Raw genomic sequence first — 20,091 nt, forward strand, 5'->3', positions numbered from 1 at the left:
ACATACTTGGCGTGCAGAAGGTCCCAGTCCCTGGGAACTCCAGGTAAGGCTGGGAAGAACCCCTGCCTAAAACCCTGGAGGTGATTGGCTAGGTGATTTGTCGTGGTTCCATATGGTGTTCCGAGTGCTGGGCTATACTGTTTTTAATTTCCTCGTGACGTGTGTCCTTCACCCTCCAAGGAGCTTCAGGGTTATCTCATTTTATCCTTGAGCAGCCCTGCAGGAGAAGTGAAATCAAGAGATTGCAACTTGGCCCGCACCACCTGGTGAGGCTAGTGGCTTGGCTAGGGCTTTGCATCATTTAATATCCCCCTTCAGCATCGAGGTTTTTCCCAGAGAGGCTAGCAAAAGTAGCAACTGTGGGGGGAGTACAATTTCATGGTGGTGATAATAATAAAAAAACAATGTGTACAAACCAATACAGCATGTTTAAAATAAACTCAGGTACTAACAGCAACTCATATAGACAGGAACATCAGTCTGTTTTAATTTTTTTATTTTAAAAGTGCTTGCGTTAATGGTAAAGGAACGTCCTTTTTTGCCTGGCACCTATGTTTTAGCAGCCTAGGCACTGGCACTCTAAACTAGCTGCAGTTTCCAGACTGTCTTCAAGGGCAGCCCCACACAAAGTGTATTGAAGCAAAACAACCTTAAAGTTACCCAAGGGATGGATGATGAGCTTTGAGTTGCATAGGATAAAGCGTGTGTGTGTGTGTGTGTGTGTGGGAATTGGCAGGACGCTTAATCAGGGGAAGAAAACCTTACTGTTTTTTAGGAGCTCAAAGAACTTGAGACAGTTGTTTGCCAAGGGGCTTCTTGCAGTGTAAACTTACTCCAAGGCAGCACCAGATCTATAGCTCAGTGGTAGACTGCAGACTTTACATGCAAAGTCCCAGGTTCCATCCCATTTGTCTCCAGTTTTTAAAAGGAAAAGGTAATGCAAAGGGTGGGAGAGAGACCTCTGTCCAAGATCCTGGAAAAGCGCTGGGTAGATCCATGGATCTGACATTGGTGAAAGGTGGTTTTTCTGATTCTGCGCCGGTTGAGTGGGAGAAACTGTTTCATCATAAGGCAGAGCAGATATTAAAGAGGTCCTTTGATTGGGCACCCGTATACCTTTTGGAGAGCGCCCTCAGCATTGTTGTTTGGCATTGCGGGTGCAACCCTGCTGGGGTTTGGGGGATGCTCCAGGTTATTGGTTTGAGTTGCACCGTGATGAGTTTACAAACACCACTTGGTGGGTTGTGTGTGCTGGATGTACACACCGAGGGAGAGGGAGAGCTTCCAGTGTGTTTCAAACTTATTGTTGACAGGGATGGAGTTGCTCCGCTGGAAAATGAACAACACTTTGGATGTGTATGGTGTCCTTTTTTGGAGATGAAACCAGCAGTGTGATGGAGACTGTGCTCTCTATGACATAACCCCCTACCCCAAAATCCTTTATGTTCATAGGCTTTTTTGTGTAGGTTCCATTTTTCTAAAGGCAGCCATGAGATCAAAGAAAAGAACTTGCATTCTCGCCTAGAAACTAACCTGCTGAACTCTTCTGAAACTGTTGACTGTCTCCAGCCTCCAGCTTGAAACCCCCTGGCCCCCATTTTCTGTTTTCCTGTCCCTACAGTTGGTTGGCTTTCTGTGAACATGAGTGTGCTCGGGTCTTGTTGAGTGTGTGTGTGTGTATGCTCCTTTTGCAAACTCTGCGGTTCCTCCAAGCCTTCTTGTGCGTGGCATCCAGTTGGTCACTGTGAGAATAGGATGCTGGACTAGACAGGCCATTGGTTTCATCCGGCAGGCTCTACTTGTGTTCTTGTCCTATTTTGGCTACGTTAGGAACAGCGCTCACTGCCTGAGCATTGCATATAGGGGAAATGATGGTGTAGGCATGCCATACAAAGGTCGTAGGCAGAGCTGGCCCATCTGCATGGTGCCGCTCCCCTTGCTTGATGGGGAAGAAAATTATGAATGGGGCAGCCATGTGTGGCAAGCTTCAGCAGCAAACACCCCAAATCACTTTTAGGCTGGAAAGGATAGGATCTTGCCTTTCAGCCATGTGATGCTGCCTCGATGTGGAAAGTGTGTTGGTCCACCGCGTATTTTGTTTTAGTGAACCACCCATGAAATAACACTACACCTTTGTTCTGGATAAATTCATTTCCATCATATGTTGGACAATTCCATTAAGAACGGGAAGCCAGTTTTCTTGCAAGCGTTTGAAGAGATGCTTGTGATTGTTCATCACACACACTCATTCGGTCGTTCTCTTTCGGTTGTATCTTTTCAGTTCATGGGACTTTCCTCCTGTTTGCGATTTCCCTCCCCAGCCCCCTCAAAAACGGGTTGAAAGGAAATGTAATAATTCACTTCTGACAGTTCTGTTCCTCTTCTGCGTGGCATGAAAAACTAATCCCCGTTTCTGGGCTGTGGGGATTTTACGCTAGACTTTGCATGCCTGCTGTAATGTATTAAATTGGCGCACTCTGGCGCATAGAAAAGATCTCGCTTTAGCACATGGGCGTTTTTGATCGGATGTGCATGTTTAGCTAAAATACCCAACTTGCCTCGGAGCCTCCAGCTTCCCTGCAGTTTTTAATAAGAAGCGGTTCATCTGACAGTGATATCTAATGGTTGCATTTGAATTCTAGTCCCAGGTGGAGGAATACAGACAGCTGAAGGAAACGCTCAAAAAGATGCCTAGCTTCCAGAAGCCAGAAAATTTTGAGCATCAACATGTCCTGCCGGTGACATCAACGCCTTCCCCTCTAGGGGACGCCAAAGCACATGGCCCTGACACGGCGGAAGAGCAAAAGGAGGTAATATTGGCTGACTGGCCAAGTCATCTTCCTTGATGGCGGTGATTAACATTTATATAGTGTGCTTTTCAGTGTTCAGAAAGGGTTCCATATACAGTGGTACCTCAGGTTAAGAACTTAATTCGTTCTGGAGGTTCGTTCTTAACCCAAAACTGTTCTTAACCTGAGATACCACTTTAGCTAATGGGACCTGCCGCAACGCCGCTGCACGATTTCTGTTCTCATCCTGAAGCAAAGTTCTTAACCCGAGGTACTATTTTTGGGTTAGCGGAGTCTGTAACCTGAAGCGTCTGTAACCCGAGGTACCACTGTATTATCTCAGCAATTATTACAATAACCTATCAAGGAAGGTCAGTATTACACGTTACAAGCAGGAGGGGAGAAATTGAGAAGGACAGACAAAAACTCAATTCAGGCATCACACTAAACCACAGTTAAGGATGCTTTAGTTGAGAAACCATGGTTTGCTGTGACTGTTCAAAGTGATGGGCTGCAGATTTGGCCATTTGTTGGCTTCCGGAGATTCCTACACCAAAATGGGAATGTCAAGCAATTGGAAGATGGGATGAAGAAGAGAAATGGAATAGATTATTGGGGAGAAGGCATGACTGGCTGGCTAAAACTCTGGAGCAGCTCCCACATTGCCCTTTTTGCTATTTCCATTTTTAGTAATGGTGGCAATAGATCTAATTTAGCCTGTGTGGTACCATTGGCTGTTGCTGAGCAAAATTTGTATCTAACGTTGCAAAAGCATCTTATTGGTTAGATAGATGGCATTTGCAAACAAGAGGGGAGGGTGAGATTTGTTAGTTTCATATGTTTAAACTGTTCATAGCAGACTCACAGAAGCTGACTTTCTGGGATTTGAATGCTTAATTTATTTATGGTCTCGGTATCCTGAACTTTTGATCTCAAGGGATCCCCGAAAGACTCAAGGTGACGGGGGGGCCCACAAGGGGGCGCATTGGAAGATGGCCAACAATACCATCTCTCTGACCCACACGGGGTAGAGAATCACTGCAGCTGTAGCTGCTGCAGTCTTCATGATGTTCAGTGCTGCTGGGCCCAGTGGCATTCTGGGAAAATGAAGATGGTTTTGGCTGCTGCAGCCACTTCACCCAGCACTTTTTGGCTTCCCTTGACTGGGACACTAGACCTCTGTTGATGCACCCTAGAGCAGCATTAACTATTGACTCGTGTTAAGCTTGTGATCTACTAAGACCCCTAGATCTCTTTTCACGTGGACTACTGGCAAGCCAGGTGTCCCCCACCTTATATTTGTGCAGCCGGCTCTTCCTATGCGTAGAACCTTACATTTGTCCCTACTGAAAGGCATTTTATTAGCTTTGGCCCAGTTCTCCATTCTGTTAAGGTCGTCTTGAATCCTGATTCTGTTTTCAGTGGCATTAGCTCCCCCTCCCAGGTTGGTGTCATCTGCAGATTTGATGAGCGCCCCCTCATCAAATTTGCTTACTGGGAGGGGCAAGGCAGCAGGGTTTGCACCACACTAACCTCCCATCAACTCTCCCTTCTTTTGGTAAGCAACAATGACCCACTTGCCGGGAAGGTAGTGTAGCAGATCTGCTTCACCTGGCAATTCACGTCCATTCTGTGTTCATTGTAGGCAAAGGCTTGTCTCCCTTAAGATTAGCCTGCAAGCAAATGTTTGTGTCCTTTGCTGGCTTCACATATGGATAGCCACATACGTGTGTTGAGCGATGGCTCCTTTGTGAATCCTTGCGCTTAATAAAGCATGGAAGATCTTTGCTCTTTCCAAATGTCACATCATTATAGTTTGAGCAAAAGAAAGCAGCTTAAACCCCCTGGTGTCATCTTGTTTGTAAGCGGCACTTTTTTATGTAAAAAGGGTAAATCCGGTTATTATTCTCATTAAAAAATAATGAAACAAAGAAAGAGTCAAGTACAATGACGGGCCGTCTCTGATCTATTTATATAAAAACAACACACTAAGCATCAACCCGAGCTCTTGGCGATACATGTTGGGAGACACAGGTTCCATAAACGTTGCCATTGCAGGGTGACTTGATATGAAGCAGAAACTGCAGGCAGTTCAAACATGAAGGATTTGCGCAGGCAGCTGAACTCTAATTGGAGCATTTCCGAAATCAAAATAAGATCCTTTTTTCTTAGGGCTGATTTCACACCTGGGTGCCTGCCAACTGATGTCCCATCCCCTTGAAGACTCTCAGCTCCGATTCACAACTGGATGTGTGAGCTGCCTCCGCTGGAATATGTTGTGCTCATGGGCGATGGTGGGGTGATAGGAAAGATTTGACTTCTCTGAGCGTTTGGCAGCCGACAGGCTGGCCTGTTGCGCGAACTTTTCCCTTGGATATATGCCCACACTTCTAAGGAGAGGGGAACTGCTTTGCTGAACATTTAGGTCTGTGCAGTCTGGCATTTATACCACCAGTGATCAGCCACATGGTTTGGGGAAGCAAACCAGGCAGGCAAGAAGCCATGGCCCATGCCACAAATCCCCCATTCTTAGCCTGTCACGTTTAAGAAATAAAGATGCTGTGGTTGAGATTCCTGCATTGCAGGGGGTTGGGCTGGATGACCCTCAGGGTCCCTTCCAACTCTATGATTCTGTGATTTTATTCTACGCCAGTGTGGTGTAGTGGTTAAGAGCGGTAGTCTCGTAATCTGGTGAACCGGGTTCACTTCCCCGCTCCTCCACATGCAGCTGCTGGGTGACCTTGGGCTAGTCACACTTCTCTGAAGTCTCTCAGCCCCACTCACCTCACAGAGTGTTTGTTGTGGGGCAGGAAGGGGAAGGAGATTGTTTGCCGCTTTGAGACTCCTTCGGGTAGTGATAAAGCGGGATATCAAATCCAAACTCTTCTTCTTCTACACTGCTAAGTATCCTCTTTAGAGCTCATGTTTCCTCTGTGCTCCTTGCCTTTGTTGTACGCTTTCATATCTTGCTTTATTGTGTGTTGAACGTATTTTAGTTGTGTTTCATGACGTTGCATTTTCTTTTTAATTGTTGCAAGCTGCCCTGAGTGGTTCATAAGCACTTAGAGGGACGGGCTAGAAGTCTCTCTATATTAAAAAATAAAATAAAATAAATCAGCAGCAGAGTCTTTGAAATGGGCCATTTGAAGTTTAATATTCTGCACTGTTGCAGATTACGCTAAATGGTGATCAGCCACTGGGGGGAGAAGAAGCCAACAGAGGAATCCACTTGGAAGGGAGAGAAGGCAGAGCCGAGCCGTTTCATCCTGAAAGAAAAGCCAATGAAGGTCACCCGCCACGGGAGCTCAATATTCAGCAGAAGCAAGAGGCGGGAGAAGACGAGGAGCAACGTGTGGAACAGGTTGCAGAGGAGCACAAGAAGGAACTCGAGGAGGAAGAGATGGAGCAAGCTGGGCAGCCTGAACGCTTGACAGAGGATCTTGACCAAGGCAACTTGGGGCATGGATGGAAGGAGAAAGGGCAGGCTGACGAGGAAGAAGCCAACACCCTGGGCGAACACCATCATTCGGAGGTGAGCTGTTGGTGAAATAGACACATAAATAAGAGCACTGTCATGCTTTGCATAGTAATAGCACCCCTCTGTGTTCAGCGGGGTTGCGCTGTTCAACACACCAGCTAGGAAATAAGCCCCATTAAATCTATCGGGACTCATTGCCCAGTAAGTCAGTTTGGAATTGCAATTTAAGCAGCAGGGAGAGAGAGACAGGGGGCTTGAAACAATTTATAGCTACCGTATTTTTCGTCCCATAGGACGCTCCGTCCCATAGGACGCACCTAGTTTTTTTGGGGGGAAATAAAGGAAAAAAAGTTTTCCTTTATTTTCCCCCCAAAAAGCAGGTCGGGGAAACCTAACCAGGTCGAGGAACAGCGGGATGGCGGCGATGCGCCTTCCTGCTGTCCCCCGAGCTTGTGGGGCTGGCCGATGTCTGCCCGGCGCGAGGGGCGCTCTGCTTAAGGGCGCTCCGCCCGCTGGGCGGCAGGCTGCTATCCGCAGCGTGCGGAGCCCTGCGGGGAACTCCTGGAGGGCTCCCGACGCTGCGGATGTCCGCCTGGCGCAAGGGGCGCTCTGCTTCAGGGTGCCCCTCGCGCCAGGCGGCAGGCTGCTATCCACAGTGTGGGGAGCGCTGCTGGGACCTCCTACAGTGTTCCCCATGCTGCAGATGTATGCCCGGTGCGAGGGGCGCTCTGCTTCAGGGCGCCCCGCCCGCCAGGCTGCAGGCTGCTATCCGCAGCGTGGGGAGCCCTGCAGGGAACTCCTGGAGGGCTCCCGACGCTGCGGATGTCTGCCCGGCGCAAGGGGCGCTCTGCTTCAGGGCGCCCCTCGCGCCAGGTGGCAGGCTGCTATCCGCAGCGTGGGGAGCCCTGCGGGGACCTCCCGCAGGGCTGCCTAGGCTGCGGATGTGTTCCCGAAGCGCCGGGCACTCTGCTTTCAGGGCGCCCGACACTCCGGGAAGCAGGCTGCTATCCGCAGCCTAGACATCCCTGCGGGACCTCCTGCAGGGCTGCCTAGGCTGCAGATGTCTTCCTGAAGCCTGGAGAGCGAGTGGGGTCGGTGCACACCGACCCCTCTCGCTCTCCAAGCTTCAGCGAAAGCCTGCATTCGCCCCATAGGACGCACCCAGATTTCCCCTTCATTTTTGGAGGGGAAAAAGTGCGTCCTATAGTTTTGCTTTGCCAGTCACAAACAAGCCCTTTCAGAACGGAGGCTGGGGAACTGCACATACCATGACCGGTGGGGTGTGCTGCAATTTGCAAAGGGCAAGGGATGGAGCCTGCCAGTGTGATGCTGTCGCTGTCACCCTGTTGATTAATTGGATGTGCGCAGCCGCGGCCACACTTTGGAAAGGGAATCGTGCCACTTTGAAATGCAGTGCATGCTATATCTTACAGAATGCGATGTGCTGTGTGACCGATGTAGTTGGTAACACTAGTTGTCTTCCCATTTCTAAAATTTGCAAGCAAGGAGAGGTGGGGGAGCAACTTGTTGCACGATCTCTCTATTAACCTTTCAAAAAAGAAATCACATTCATCACCTCGGGACACTGGAAGCCAGAGCGAATTTCTAGATTCCTTTTTCGAAACACATTTTTGTGTGCTTAAATAGCAGGCACCCCACCCTGTTCTCTTCATCCTCCGCCTTGTTTAGACTGTCACCTTAGCTGGTGCTCGATTTGAAATCCAGCTGTATTACTGGCAGAGGCAACAGCCGGAACATTTATTCAGCTTTAATTCGTGGGCAAGCAGCCTGCATCATGGATGCCATAAGTGGTGTAGGCAACAGGAATCGTGGGCAGGAGCCAGAAGGGACTTTGGGCCTGGTTGTGTCAATGAAGCAGATCGGACACTCTTTTCTTTCCAGCGTTGTGTTGCTTCCTGGCCCAGGAATCATATGAGTATTATATAAGTGTGTGCATGCATGCATACACATACATACATATGCACTGTAGGGCGCACTGCAGTGACTATCTCACTGGGAGTGGAGGGGCAATAGCTCAATGGTAAAGGTAAAGAGACCCTGACCATTAGGTCCAGTCATGGCCGACTCTGGGGTTGCGGCGCTCATCTCGCTTTATTGGCCGAGGGAGCCGGTGTACAGCTTCCGGGTCATGTGGCCAGCATGACTAAGCCGCTTCTGGCGAACCAGAGCAGCGCACGGAAATGCCGTTTACCTTCCCGCCGGAGCTGTACCTATTTATCTACTTGCACTTTGATGTGCTTTCGAACTGCTAGGTTGGCAGGAGCAGGGAACGAGCAACGGGAGCTCACCCCGTCACGGGGATTCGAACCGCCGACCTTCTGATCGGCAAGTCCTAGGCTCTGTGGTTTAACCCACAGCGCCACCTGCGTCCCTCTAGCTCAATGGTGGAGAACATGTTTTGCATGCAGAAGGTCTCAGGTTCAGTTCCTGGCATCACCAGAGGGGTGACCTTTGTCAGAAACCTTGGAGATCTTCAAACATTTCAGACCCATGGCACACTTTTAACCCAAACATGCATTTAGGGGACCCATTTCTCAGCCTTTTACAATATGTTTGCATGGTGGCAGTGCTCCTGTTGTGACCCACCTTGGATCAGGTCGTGACCCACTAGCAGGTCCTTAACCCACCAGCTGAAGACAGTAACGTAGACAGTACTGAACTAGGTGGACCACTGGTCTGGCTCTCTATAAGGCAACTTCCTGTCAATTAAATTTGTTAAGGCTTTTAGCTCAGCTGGAAACATCATTAAAAATAAAAGCGGCGATATAATAAAAGAGCCCTTTACAAGTTGTATGTAATCTGCAGGCAGTATATTTGCGTTTGATGGCAGAATCTGTTCTTGCCATTTACCTTTGTGAGTCCAGAGCACTCTTCCTTGCATCCAGATGTGCCCTAATATTTTGACAGGCCATTTTAATTCTGCAAGCAACCTGCCTCAAGGAACCGAGCATCTCAAGGGTACAGTGCATACAGGTCATGTTTTGTGTAGAGCTGTAAATAGAATCTCGGAGAGATGGCTCTGCCTTCTGGGTCATGTCTCAGGGGTGCAAAAATCTGCTTGTTCCTTTGGTTTCAGCCCAGGACCTTGTTGGTGTTTATCTGACTAACAAAGTCATCCTGTATTTCAAGCTTCATTAGAACTCACGAGTGTCCCTCAGCCCAGAGTCTTGGCTGATGCTCAAATTGTTACGTGAAATGTATTTCCCCTGGGTCTCCTGCCCAGCTTTAGAGGGTTTCCTGGCTAAAAGCATCCCAAATTTCCCGTGTGTGTATGTGTTTGTGTGTGTGTGTGTGTGTGTGTGAGAGAGAGAGAGAGAGAGAGAGAGAGAAAGAGAGAGAGAGAGTTAGGTTTTCTTTCAAGCCCTCTTCCTGACTGGGCATCCACCTGTCATTTCCCTACATTATTTTTGGTCCTATCATCTATGGAAGTAAGGGATTCTGGGATTTGGGGAAGAAGTGGTGGTGGAACCCTTGAAATGCTTTGCTCTCATTGATAAAGGAGGGTCCTAGCCAAAAGGCTACTGTTTTAATCTATTTGCAATATTTCATTCTCCCTTTCTCCCCCTCAGGGAGGCGTTAATCCCCTTCCCCCCTTTTTTAATCCTCACGACGACCCAGAAAGTGGCGGACTCTCCTTCCTTGGAGGTTTTTAAGCAGAGGTAGGATGGCCATTCGGACGCGGGTGGCGCTGTGGGTTAAAGCCTCAGCGCCTAGGACTTGCCGATCGAAAGGTCGGCGGTTCGAATCCCCGCGGCGGGGTGCGCTCCCGTCGTTCGGTCCCAGCGCCTGCCAACCTAGCAGTTCGAAAGTACGTCAAAGTGCAAGTAGATAAATAGGTACCGCACCAGTGGGAAAGTAAATGGTGTTTCCGTGCGCTGCTCTGGTTCACCAGAAGCAGCTTAGTCATGCTGGCCACATGACCCGGAAGCTGTACGCTGGCTCCCTCGGCCAATAAAGCGAGATGAGCACCGCAACCCCAGAGACGGCAAGGACTGGACCTAATGGTCAGGGGTCCCTTTACCTTTAGGATAATGACATGCCTATTGATATTCCTAGGGAATCTGTTCTCATCATAAGCCTTGGATTTATGTTTTGAATTTAATAACATGTTATCTCACAGCCTGTATAATTTGGTGACATTTCTTAAGATACGTATACCTTGTGTATACCTCCTAATGTCAAAATAGACATCAAGAACACATTTGAACCAGGAAACAGCATGCTAGCAGCGTGGAGCCTGGGGAATGGTGTGTGGCCTGGGAAGAGTCCCAAGGGTAGGGTTGCCATATGTCCGGGTTTTCCTGGACATGTCCTCTTTTTGGGATCCAGAAGGTTATTTGTATGGTTAGGCAGTGTGCTGATGGTGTGCCCATGCACTCACAAGCTGGCCATGTGACCCGGAAGTGTCTTCGGACAGCGCTGGCCCCCGGCCTCTTAAGTGAGATGGGCGCACAACCCTAGAGTCTGGCAAGACTGGCCCGAACAGGCAGGGGTACCTTTTTAGGATGGCCATCTGTCATGGATGCCTTAGTTGAGAATCCTGCATTGCAGGGGGTTGGATGAGACGAGCGTTGGGGTCCCTTCCAACTCTATAATTTTGTGATTCTGAGTGTGGAACAGGTTCTTTCAGTTCAGGAGCTGGTGCGCTTAGCAAGATATTAGAATTCGGGAAGTGGCCTTATTTGGCACCAGATCCTCAGTCTGTATAGCCCAGTAGTGGCTTCCAGGCTCTTGCAACAAGTTTTTTCTGCCCCCGGTGCTACATGTTTCTTTTAAGTGGAGGTGATGGGGATTGAACCCCAAGCCCTCTGCATTCAAAGCCTATGCTCTGCCACTGAGCTACGGCTCTTGCAGTTCGTTCTGCCTTTATTTACTTAAGCCTTTTCTTACTTAGGTCTTTACTTTAAGCTATTTGTCTTGGCCCAGGAACCACCGAAGGTGAAGACGATAACCCGATACAAATCTGCCTACGAGGAGCAGCTGGAACAACAGCGGCTGGCCGTCCAGCGAGCGGAGGAGGCCAATCGCCTCAGAGAACACCAGGAGTCTCTGCACCAGGGGAGACTACAAGAGCAGTTGCTACGGCAGCAGCAGCTTCAGGAGCGAGAGCTGACACTGCGCAGGCAGGCAGAGCAGGGCGAGGAGCAATTTAAACACCGCCTAAGGTTATCTTTCTAAAACGCACTTTTGGCTCCTGTTGGCCTCTGAGAAAGGAGGTTAGCTCAGGTTGCCTCAGACTTTGACAGTGACTAGAATTGCCAGAACCTTCTGGAAGCTTCTGGTGCTTTCTTCAAACCCCTGCTGGGAGGTCAGGGCCTTTGTGGGGGGGTCAGGCTGCTGATATGCTACCCATGAGGAGGTGCAGGCCGAGCCACTTCTCCACTGCTGCCAGTGGAGCAGGATAAAGATGCGGACCATTCCCTGACCTGCGCCATGTCCTGACAGCAATCATTTAGAAAATGGCGTTCGCCATGGGCGCCTACAAACTGGCTTTTCAAGTGTCAGGAATCCTTTCTGCATTATATTGCCTTAAAGCAGGGGATCTTTTTCCTGACTCAGGGCCATGTTCCCTCTAGGGAAGTCTTGCAGGGGCCACATGCCAGTGGTGGGCAAGCCTAGTAGGTGGAATAGTGGGTGCTGACCTTTAAAACCCTAAACGGCCTTGGCCTTGTATATCTGAAGGAGCGTCTCCACCCCCATGGTTCAGCCCGGACACTGAGATCCAGTGCCGAGGGCCTTCTGGTAGTTCCCTCATTGTGAGAAGTGAGGTTACAGGAAAGCAGACAGAGGGCCTTCTCGGTAGTGGCGCCTGCCCTGTGGAACGCCCTCCCTTCAGATGTGAAGGAAATAAGCAGCTATTCTATCTTTAAAAGACATCTGAAGGCAGCCCTATTTATGGAAGTTTTTAATATCTAATGCTGTATTGTTTTTAACACTCGATTGGGAGCTGCCCAGAGTGGCTGGGGAAACTCAGCCAGATGGGCGGGGTATAAAGACATTTATTATTATTATTATTATTATTATTATTATTATTATTAGCATTAGCATTTGTACAGTGAACAACATTCCAGCCATTCAAAGCAATAGGTTTTGCATACATGCATCTCTCCAGTCTGAATTCATTATCACAGTTCCCCTCATGGAAACCCTGCACGTTGCAGAGGATTCTGGGAACAGGTGTGTGTGTGTTCTGGGGGGGGGGGGCACACTCACTTGGTGTCCTGGGTTGGGTTATTCTTCCCACTCATGAAAGAGCACCCTCTCTTGCCATCTCACGTTCACAGTGCAGCTAGCAATGGCCCTGTACTTCCGCTTGGGTGCATTGTGTTGCTGTGGCAAAACATGTAAAGCGGGAGGTGCAGCCCGCAATGGGGGAAGGCTACCTTCCTCACCAACACATTCTGTAATACAAAGAGGTGCCTAGCTGGCCCAAACCCCAACAAAGGAGCAAATGGCAGGCATTGGTCTTCCATCTTTTCTCATAAGGATGTGTGCCCCTGAGTTGTTGCTGGACCCCCATTGCCCATCATCAGTATACCTGAAGGAGCGTCTCCACCTCCACCTCGTTCTGCCCGGACACTGAGGTCCGGTGCCGAGGGCCTTTGGCGGTTCCCTCACTGTGAAAATTGAGGTTACAGGGGACCAGGCAGAGGGCCTTCTCGGTAGTGGCACCCGCCCTGTGGAACACCCTCCCACCAGATATCAAAGAAAAAATAACTACCAAACTTTTAGAAGACATCTGAAGGCAGCCCTGTTTAGGGAAGCTTTTAATGTTCCAGGTGGGCGGGGTATAAATAATAAATTATTATTATTATCATCATCATCATCATCATCATCATCATCATCCCTGGCCATGCTGGCAGGGGCTGATGGGAGTTGTAGTCCAGCAACCTCAGGAGGGCAATAGGTTCTCCATCCCTGCTTTAACAACAATAAAAATTCCCTTGTGAATCCAAATTAACCCCTTTGTATAATGTTTCTCCAGCCACCAATCCCATTACGACAACCTGGATAAGGATATTGTGCAAGGAGAAGAACAAGGTGCCCAGGAAGAAGAAGAAAGTAAGTGACGTTCTCTCCAACCTTTGTCTTTAATGCTGTCCTTGAAATAAGACGTGTGTAATTGAAAATGCAATCAATGGGTTGGTCATTTTTAAAGCAGGTAAAGCCTAGCTTGGCTTACCATATTTTTCGCTCTATAAGACGCATCAGACCATAAGACGCACGTAGTTTTTGGAGGAGGAAACAAGAAAAAAAAATATTCTGAATCCCAGAAGCCAGAACAGCAAGAGGGATCACTGTGCAGCAAAAGCAGCAATCCCTCTTGCTGTTCTGGCTTCTGGGATAGCTGCGCAGCCTGCATTCGCTCCATAAGACGCACACACATTTCCTCTTACTTTTTAGGAGGGAAAAAGTGAGTCTTATAGAGCAAAAAATACGGTATTTCTGGATTTCATGGCCAGTGGAGAAGGGGAGGGGCTCATTCATCTCTATCTTGTTGTCCCAAAATTTTCCCTGTCCACATTATCCAACTTTCATACGTCTTGAATTGCACATGGAAGCTGTTCCTTTCATGGCTTACAAATACTGTGTTCTGCTTATGCGGTCTTTCTGAATGGAAGGAGGGCTGAATGATTATCTGAATTGCCTTTGATCAGATTACGATCGGCAGAACCAGCACCCAGATGAAGCGGAGGAAGAAGACCACAATAATGCAAACGGACAACAGGATCATGAACTGGACCACCGAGCAGAGAGCGAGCAGAATGAAGAACCGGTGAGTGGGAATGGCATACATTGATATTTTAAAATTGCACTATGGGGCAATTCTATAACAGACATCAATAGACATGAATCTAGCTAAATCAGTAATTGTGTGTCAAGCACCATGCTGTAGGTGCTTTTTCTTGTAACAGAAGCAGAAGCAAGGCTTGTTTGGCCTAGAGGTACTGCCTGGGATTGTCGGTGACACTGACTGGGGCCACCATCTTATGTTTTCCCAGGTATTTTGTGGCAGCCATTTTTTTTAAAAGAAAAACAACAGTTTCACAGAATGTTTGGAGCACTGCATTTTGGGAAAACTATGATGGTGGCCAGGAGCCCATTCAGCAGTACATTACTGAGCCCTCCTCATCAGCTGGCTCTGAGGCTGGTGGTCCTGTCTTAAAAGCAAAACAACAAATAAATAAATGGGGTGTGGTAACATCAGAGAACAAAAAAGTAGGCCAAGAATCTTGCCATATCTTAAATTGGAAATTGGTTTCTTCAGAATTCAAGGAAGGAAGGGTTAGGGAGGAGGTACGAATAATAACAGCTAGCATTTATATAGCACTTCCATGTCTTCAAAATGTTTCATGTTTTGTTTTACACACATATGCCTTTATCTTAGGTTTTATATCCTGCCTTTCTAAGCAAATGTTACTTCAATGTGATTTGCAATGAATTTAAAACAAAAGCCATTTAATAGCTCAATTTAGACTGCAGTCAAGCATCTCTCTCTCTTTCTCTTTCTCTTTCTCTCTCTCTCTCTCACAAACACACAGAGCAATAAAGCCAGCTAATCTTGGCAAGACAGGCAATTATTCTCTCCACATAGCGAAGGTTGAGGTGAGAGAGGGTGGCTTGTTTATAAGGCAGTTTCTTAAGTTCATGGCAGGGGTGAGATTGTCTCCAAGGGGTTCCTGGTTTGCAGCTGAACACTGAAATTGAAATATTGAAATACTTTATTGTCACTTGTACAACTTGTATACAGTGAGATTACACGAGCAACCCCCACTCAGCTCTCTTAGTCTTAATTCCCCTTGTTTACTGACGCACACCCACCAAATCCAAAAGTCAGTTGCCCTGTTGTTATCTTTTCATTCAGCAGCCTAACAGCCAACGGATAGAAGCTTTTCTTGACCCTGTTGGTGCAACTAATTATGCTTCTATATCTTCTGCCTGAGGGCAGGAGATCAAGAAAGTGCCGACCAGGGTGTGAATCATCCCTGAGAATTTTCCTCACTCTCCAGAGGCAATGTTCTTCCGCTATTTCATCCAGTGGATTCACGGGACAGCCCATAATATCTTGTGCTGTATTCACCACCCTCTGTAGGCACTTCCTGTCAGTTGATGTCAAACCAGCGTACCACACCGTTATGCAGTATGAAAGGACACTTTCTGTTGTTGACCGGTAGAAGGAGATCATCAAATGCTGATTGACACCGTTCTTTCGCAATACTCTGAGGAGATTGAGTCTCTGTTGGGCTTTCTTAGCTGCTATGCTATACAGGCTTGATGGATCAAGCTTGGAAGTAGGAAGAGATGTGCTCAGATCACTATGGCCCTGTCAGTGAGCAGCTGCCTACTTGCTCCTCTTATAGTGGTGCCCCTTGACTGGGAGTGGATGCTGTAAAGAATTACCCTGGGTGTACTAACTTGTAAGTCTTTATTAAACCTACTAGGGCAAGTCACTTTCTCTCCTGGTTTGACCTACTTCACAGGGCTATTGTAAGGATCAAGAAGTTTGGCCCTGATCCTGTGGCCTTTGGGTGAAGGCCTCTAAGCTGCCATCCCATACACTCAGTTCAACAGCTGAGAATTGGCTGGGTGCCCACCAAACTTTTTAATTTGCAGGCGCTGGAGATTTGCATCTGGGTATATGTCTCCTTGTGGTGAATGGCTCTGAGACCCCCGTGTATATAAATTCAATAAATAAATCAAAAATCAGAAATCAGAAATGTAAGGTAGTAGCTAGTACCATTGCTACTCAGAGTAGACCCGTTAACATTAATGGGAATGACTTAATTTCAGTGAGTCTACTCTGAATAGGGCTTCATTGAGTACAACCCATAGATTGTAACTTGGCTTGCTCTTGAAAATCTAAAGCAGATCTGAGTGATGTGTTGGATATGGACCTAAGAGGACGTTGTAGTGAAATGCACTTTATTCTTTACTGAAATTCTCTTGAAATGCAGAAGACAGCCGGGGATGATGTCAACCCAGCTGATGACCCCAACAATCAAGGGGAAGATGAGTTTGAGGAAGCAGAGCAGGAGAGGGAAGAGAACCTGCCTGATGAGAATAAGCAACTGAAGCCGAATAACCCAAAACAAGGGAACCCTGAAATGGAAGAACATTTAGTGGTCAGTATACAAAAGGCCACAGCTATCAAGTGGAGGCCCTGTTTCAAACAAAGGCTGCAGCTTCTAGGGATGTCCTGCGTGTATGAAATAGCCATTGCAAATAGGCATTTCACCTCACACACAATGCATTGCAGCGCATGGATATTCTGGTCACTAAGGGTTTTTTTCTAGACAAAAGTGAGTTTCCCATTACATTAGGCTTCCATGGGGTTGCTCTGATTTGCATTCTGCCACACCTTCCTTCAAATTGCAACAAGGAGAATTTCCTAAAATGAACTTTGCCGCAGCTGATTTGTTTCATTTATTTACACCTCTCTTTCATGATCCTGGGACGCGGGTGGTGCTGTGGTCTAAACCACAGAGCCTAGGGCTTGCCAATTAGAAGGTTGGCGGTTCGAATCCCCGTGACGTTGTTCGATCCCAGCTCCTGCCCACTTAGCAGATCGAAAGCACATCAAGTGCAAGTAGATAAATAGGTACCACTCTGGCGGGAAGGTAAATGGCATTTTCGTGCGCTGCTCTAGTTCGCCAGAAGCGGCTTAGTCATGCTGGCCACATGACCCGGAAGCTGTCTGCGGTCAAACGCCGGCTCCCTCGGCCTATAGAGCGAGATGAGCGCCCAAACCTCAGAGTCGTCTGTGACTGGACCTAATGGTCAGGGCTACCTTTACCTTTCATGATCCTACTCAGGGCAGCATATGTGAGGTTTCTGGGTAGTGTCCTATTAAGCTTAAATGTCCAAGAATAAGCTCCGGAATTGCTCCCCTCTTCCCATTAACCACAGTGAAGTGTTGCATTGACACCAGTCTTTATTGTGGCAATGGCTTCTCTTGTAACCAGGATTTTTTTATGTGCTTTAAATGCTTCGCCTTTCATTGACCATTTTCAAAAGAATGCTAAAAGCATAGTTTAGAATAAGACCCATTGAACACGGCCAATTTTACTTCTCATATATAGGGTTATGCTGCAAGCATGTCTTTCCTTACTACTGCTTTTAAATGGTAATTTCACCCTCTTCCAGGCTCCCTTTTAATGTAGTCACTTTTTTGCATTGTATATATAGAATTTTATTAAGTTTTCTGTTTTACAACTTAAAATACTAATTTTACATCCTTAAGATATCAATCTGCTCTTTCCATGGTTCATTTTACATGTCATAAATCCCTGCATATTTTACAAAAACTATACCTTTCAGTATTCCATTATTGCATCCATTATTGGTCACTTTTGCTCACTGGTTGCAAAATGCATAAGCTCCTTTGAGTGCACGCTAATGTAGAAATATCGGGTTTATGTTACACAAATCTATTTTAATTTGTTAGATTTATACCATGCTCTTCCTCCCCAAAGGGAGTCCAGGGTGACTAAGCCCTGGTTGTCATAAAACTGTGGCTAGCTTTGACTATGGTTGGTTTCTTAACTATAAACTCCGGTAGAGGAACATTAATTGCTGCTAAAAGACGAAACAAAGCTATACCTCCACAGACCCCCTCGTGAAAGGTGAGCATTGGAAATCAAATCCTTGCCATGTTGCATCCTTCTTTTTTGTAGTTATGCCTCTCCTGGATGCCCTGGAATTGATTTTAAATAAGTAAGTCAGTGCATAGTTTTTAGAGATATTAGCTATGGAATGTCTTTGTCTGCAGATGGTGGGTAACCCTGATCAGCAAGAAGACAATGTGGATGAGCAGTACCAGGAAGAGGGAGAAGAAGAGGTAAGGAACCTGAGGACACCCACTTCTCTGGTTGTGAGGATTATTGCTGGGCGGGGGAGCAGAATGTATGCATCACAAGTGCTTTGGAGGAAGAATGTGCTAAAAAGGTGATAAGTACCATACTTTTCCGTGTATAAGTATGTTTTTTTCCAGTGTGGTGTAGTGGATAAGAGTGGTAGACTCGTAATCTGGGGGACCGGGTTCGCGTCTCCGCTCCTCCACATGCAGCTGCTGCGTGGCCTTGGGCTAGTCACACTTCTTTGAAATCTCTCAGCCCCACTCACCTCACAGAGTGTTTGTTGTGGGGGAGGAAGGGAAAGGAGATTGTTAGCCGCTTTGAGAGTCCTTCAGATAGTGATAAAGCGGGATAACAAATCCAAACTCCTCCTCCTTCTCTTCTTCTTCTTCTTCTTCTTCTTCTTCTTCTTCTTCTCCTTTAAAAAAGCATGCTAAAAAGTGGGGGTCGTCTTATACATGGGTAATGCATAGGGTGGACGTTTGATTGGTTGTTGCCACGGCTGTCAGCGGCTATTGTGTGTGTTATTGGTTGCTGCGTCAATGTGTGGTGTTGATTGGCTGACGCTCTGGCAGTTGGTTGGGCGATTGGCAGCTTCTGCTGCCGATGGGACAGACGGGAGGCGATTTTCGGCAATCCCCCCTAAAAAAAGCCCAACAACCCTTAGTAACCCCCCCCCCCAAAATAGCTGAACAACTCTGTGCCATCTCCCCCCATTTTCTTAAATTTGAGTCCCCTAAAATAGGGGGCATCTTATACATGGAGGCATGTTATAACAGAAAAGTATGGTAACATCGACAAGAGCCAAAGCTCTCTTAATTGTCAGCATATATCTGTATTATTACTATTTAAGTTCCTTACCCGTTCTTTACCATACGGTCCCAAGGCTGGTTACAGCATTTTTTAAAATAAAAAAACCACCATATTAAAATTGGTTTAAAAGAAAGAGATTTTCTGTACACTCAACTGCAGCCCTTCCCTGTAGGATAAGGGAGAAAGAAAATGGAATATATTGAGTACAATTGAGTTCTTGCTGCTGGGAAATGTACCAAAGCATATTCTAGGAGATAGGAGGAGAAAATCCCCCTTTTTCTGCAGGTCAGGGCACTTTGGGCCCTTCTATATGCATATGTATTTATTGGATGTTTTCTTCCTCTATTATGCATTGCAAAGGTATGTCTTCAGTGTGGCCTAGTGGTTAGAGTGCCGAACTGGGACCTGGGAGAAGAGGATTCAAATCCCCACTCAACCGTGAAACTCATTGGGTGACCTTGGGCCCGTCATTGCCTCTCAGCAGCCTAACCTACCTTACAGGGTTGTTGTTGTTGTTGTGGGGATTAAACTAATTATTCAAAGAGGTTGTGTAGTCATGTTGGACTGAATTGTTTGTGTATAAAAACCACCTGTTCTCAATACCTTGTGTTCCTGAGAGTGAGTGAGAGAGAGACAGAGAGACAAACAGGATATAAATGCAATGAATGAATGGCCACAAAACTTCAGGTGGCTTCAGATGGGTTCTTCCTTCCCCTCCAACTGGGCATTTGTGTCTTTTTTCAGGCCCAGGGAGATCTGACCGAGGAGAAGAAGAGGGAGGTGGATCACAACGGCGAAGAGCCATACGGCGAAAATGATGAAAATGTAGGCACACTGCATAGATGGGGGACGCTTGATAAAATGGGTGGTTAAGGGAGGCTTTGTGTGTTTCCTGCTCCTTGAACATCCAGGTCAGAGATATCTGCATAACACTACTGGGCTACGTATAAAAGAAGAAAAAGGACAAACTGGTTTCATTCCAGAAAGGAAAGCTCATCACAGGTTACCGTATTTTTCCTCTATAAGACGCACCAGACCACAAGACACACCTAGTTTTTGGAGGAGGAAAACAAGAAAAAAAATATTCTGAATCTCAGAAGCCAGAACAGCAAGAGGGATCGCTGCGCAGTGAAAG

At 47.2% G+C, this 20,091-nt stretch overlaps 1 protein-coding gene and 1 long non-coding RNA gene across 3 annotated transcripts in view; one reads left to right on the forward strand and one right to left on the reverse strand.

Annotated features, from left to right (window-relative positions):
* The window catches only part of GOLIM4 (golgi integral membrane protein 4), a 58,589-nt gene that overhangs the window by 33,950 nt on the left and 4,548 nt on the right, over nucleotides 1-20,091 (forward strand). For both annotated transcript variants that reach the window (XM_083442118.1, XM_083442119.1), the window contains 8 exons: nucleotides 2,643-2,810; nucleotides 5,962-6,321; nucleotides 11,215-11,453; nucleotides 13,274-13,350; nucleotides 13,947-14,065; nucleotides 16,245-16,412; nucleotides 18,059-18,127; nucleotides 19,701-19,781. In XM_083442118.1, coding sequence (XP_083298244.1) covers nucleotides 2,643-2,810; nucleotides 5,962-6,321; nucleotides 11,215-11,453; nucleotides 13,274-13,350; nucleotides 13,947-14,065; nucleotides 16,245-16,412; nucleotides 18,059-18,127; nucleotides 19,701-19,781 — 1,281 coding nt within the window. The remainder of the gene's footprint in view (nucleotides 1-2,642; nucleotides 2,811-5,961; nucleotides 6,322-11,214; nucleotides 11,454-13,273; nucleotides 13,351-13,946; nucleotides 14,066-16,244; nucleotides 16,413-18,058; nucleotides 18,128-19,700; nucleotides 19,782-20,091) is intronic.
* LOC310678534 overlaps nucleotides 6,190-20,091 on the reverse strand; it is a 241,139-nt gene continuing 227,237 nt past the window's right edge. The window contains exons 2-3 of the long non-coding RNA XR_014511823.1: nucleotides 12,502-12,844; nucleotides 6,190-6,326 (exon numbers count right to left, since the gene is read on the reverse strand). This is a non-coding gene — a long non-coding RNA (uncharacterized lncRNA). The remainder of the gene's footprint in view (nucleotides 6,327-12,501; nucleotides 12,845-20,091) is intronic.

This window comes from Podarcis tiliguerta (genome assembly GCF_965153285.1).
Source record: "Podarcis tiliguerta genome assembly, chromosome: 5".
Lineage (NCBI taxonomy): Eukaryota > Metazoa > Chordata > Lepidosauria > Squamata > Lacertidae > Podarcis > Podarcis tiliguerta.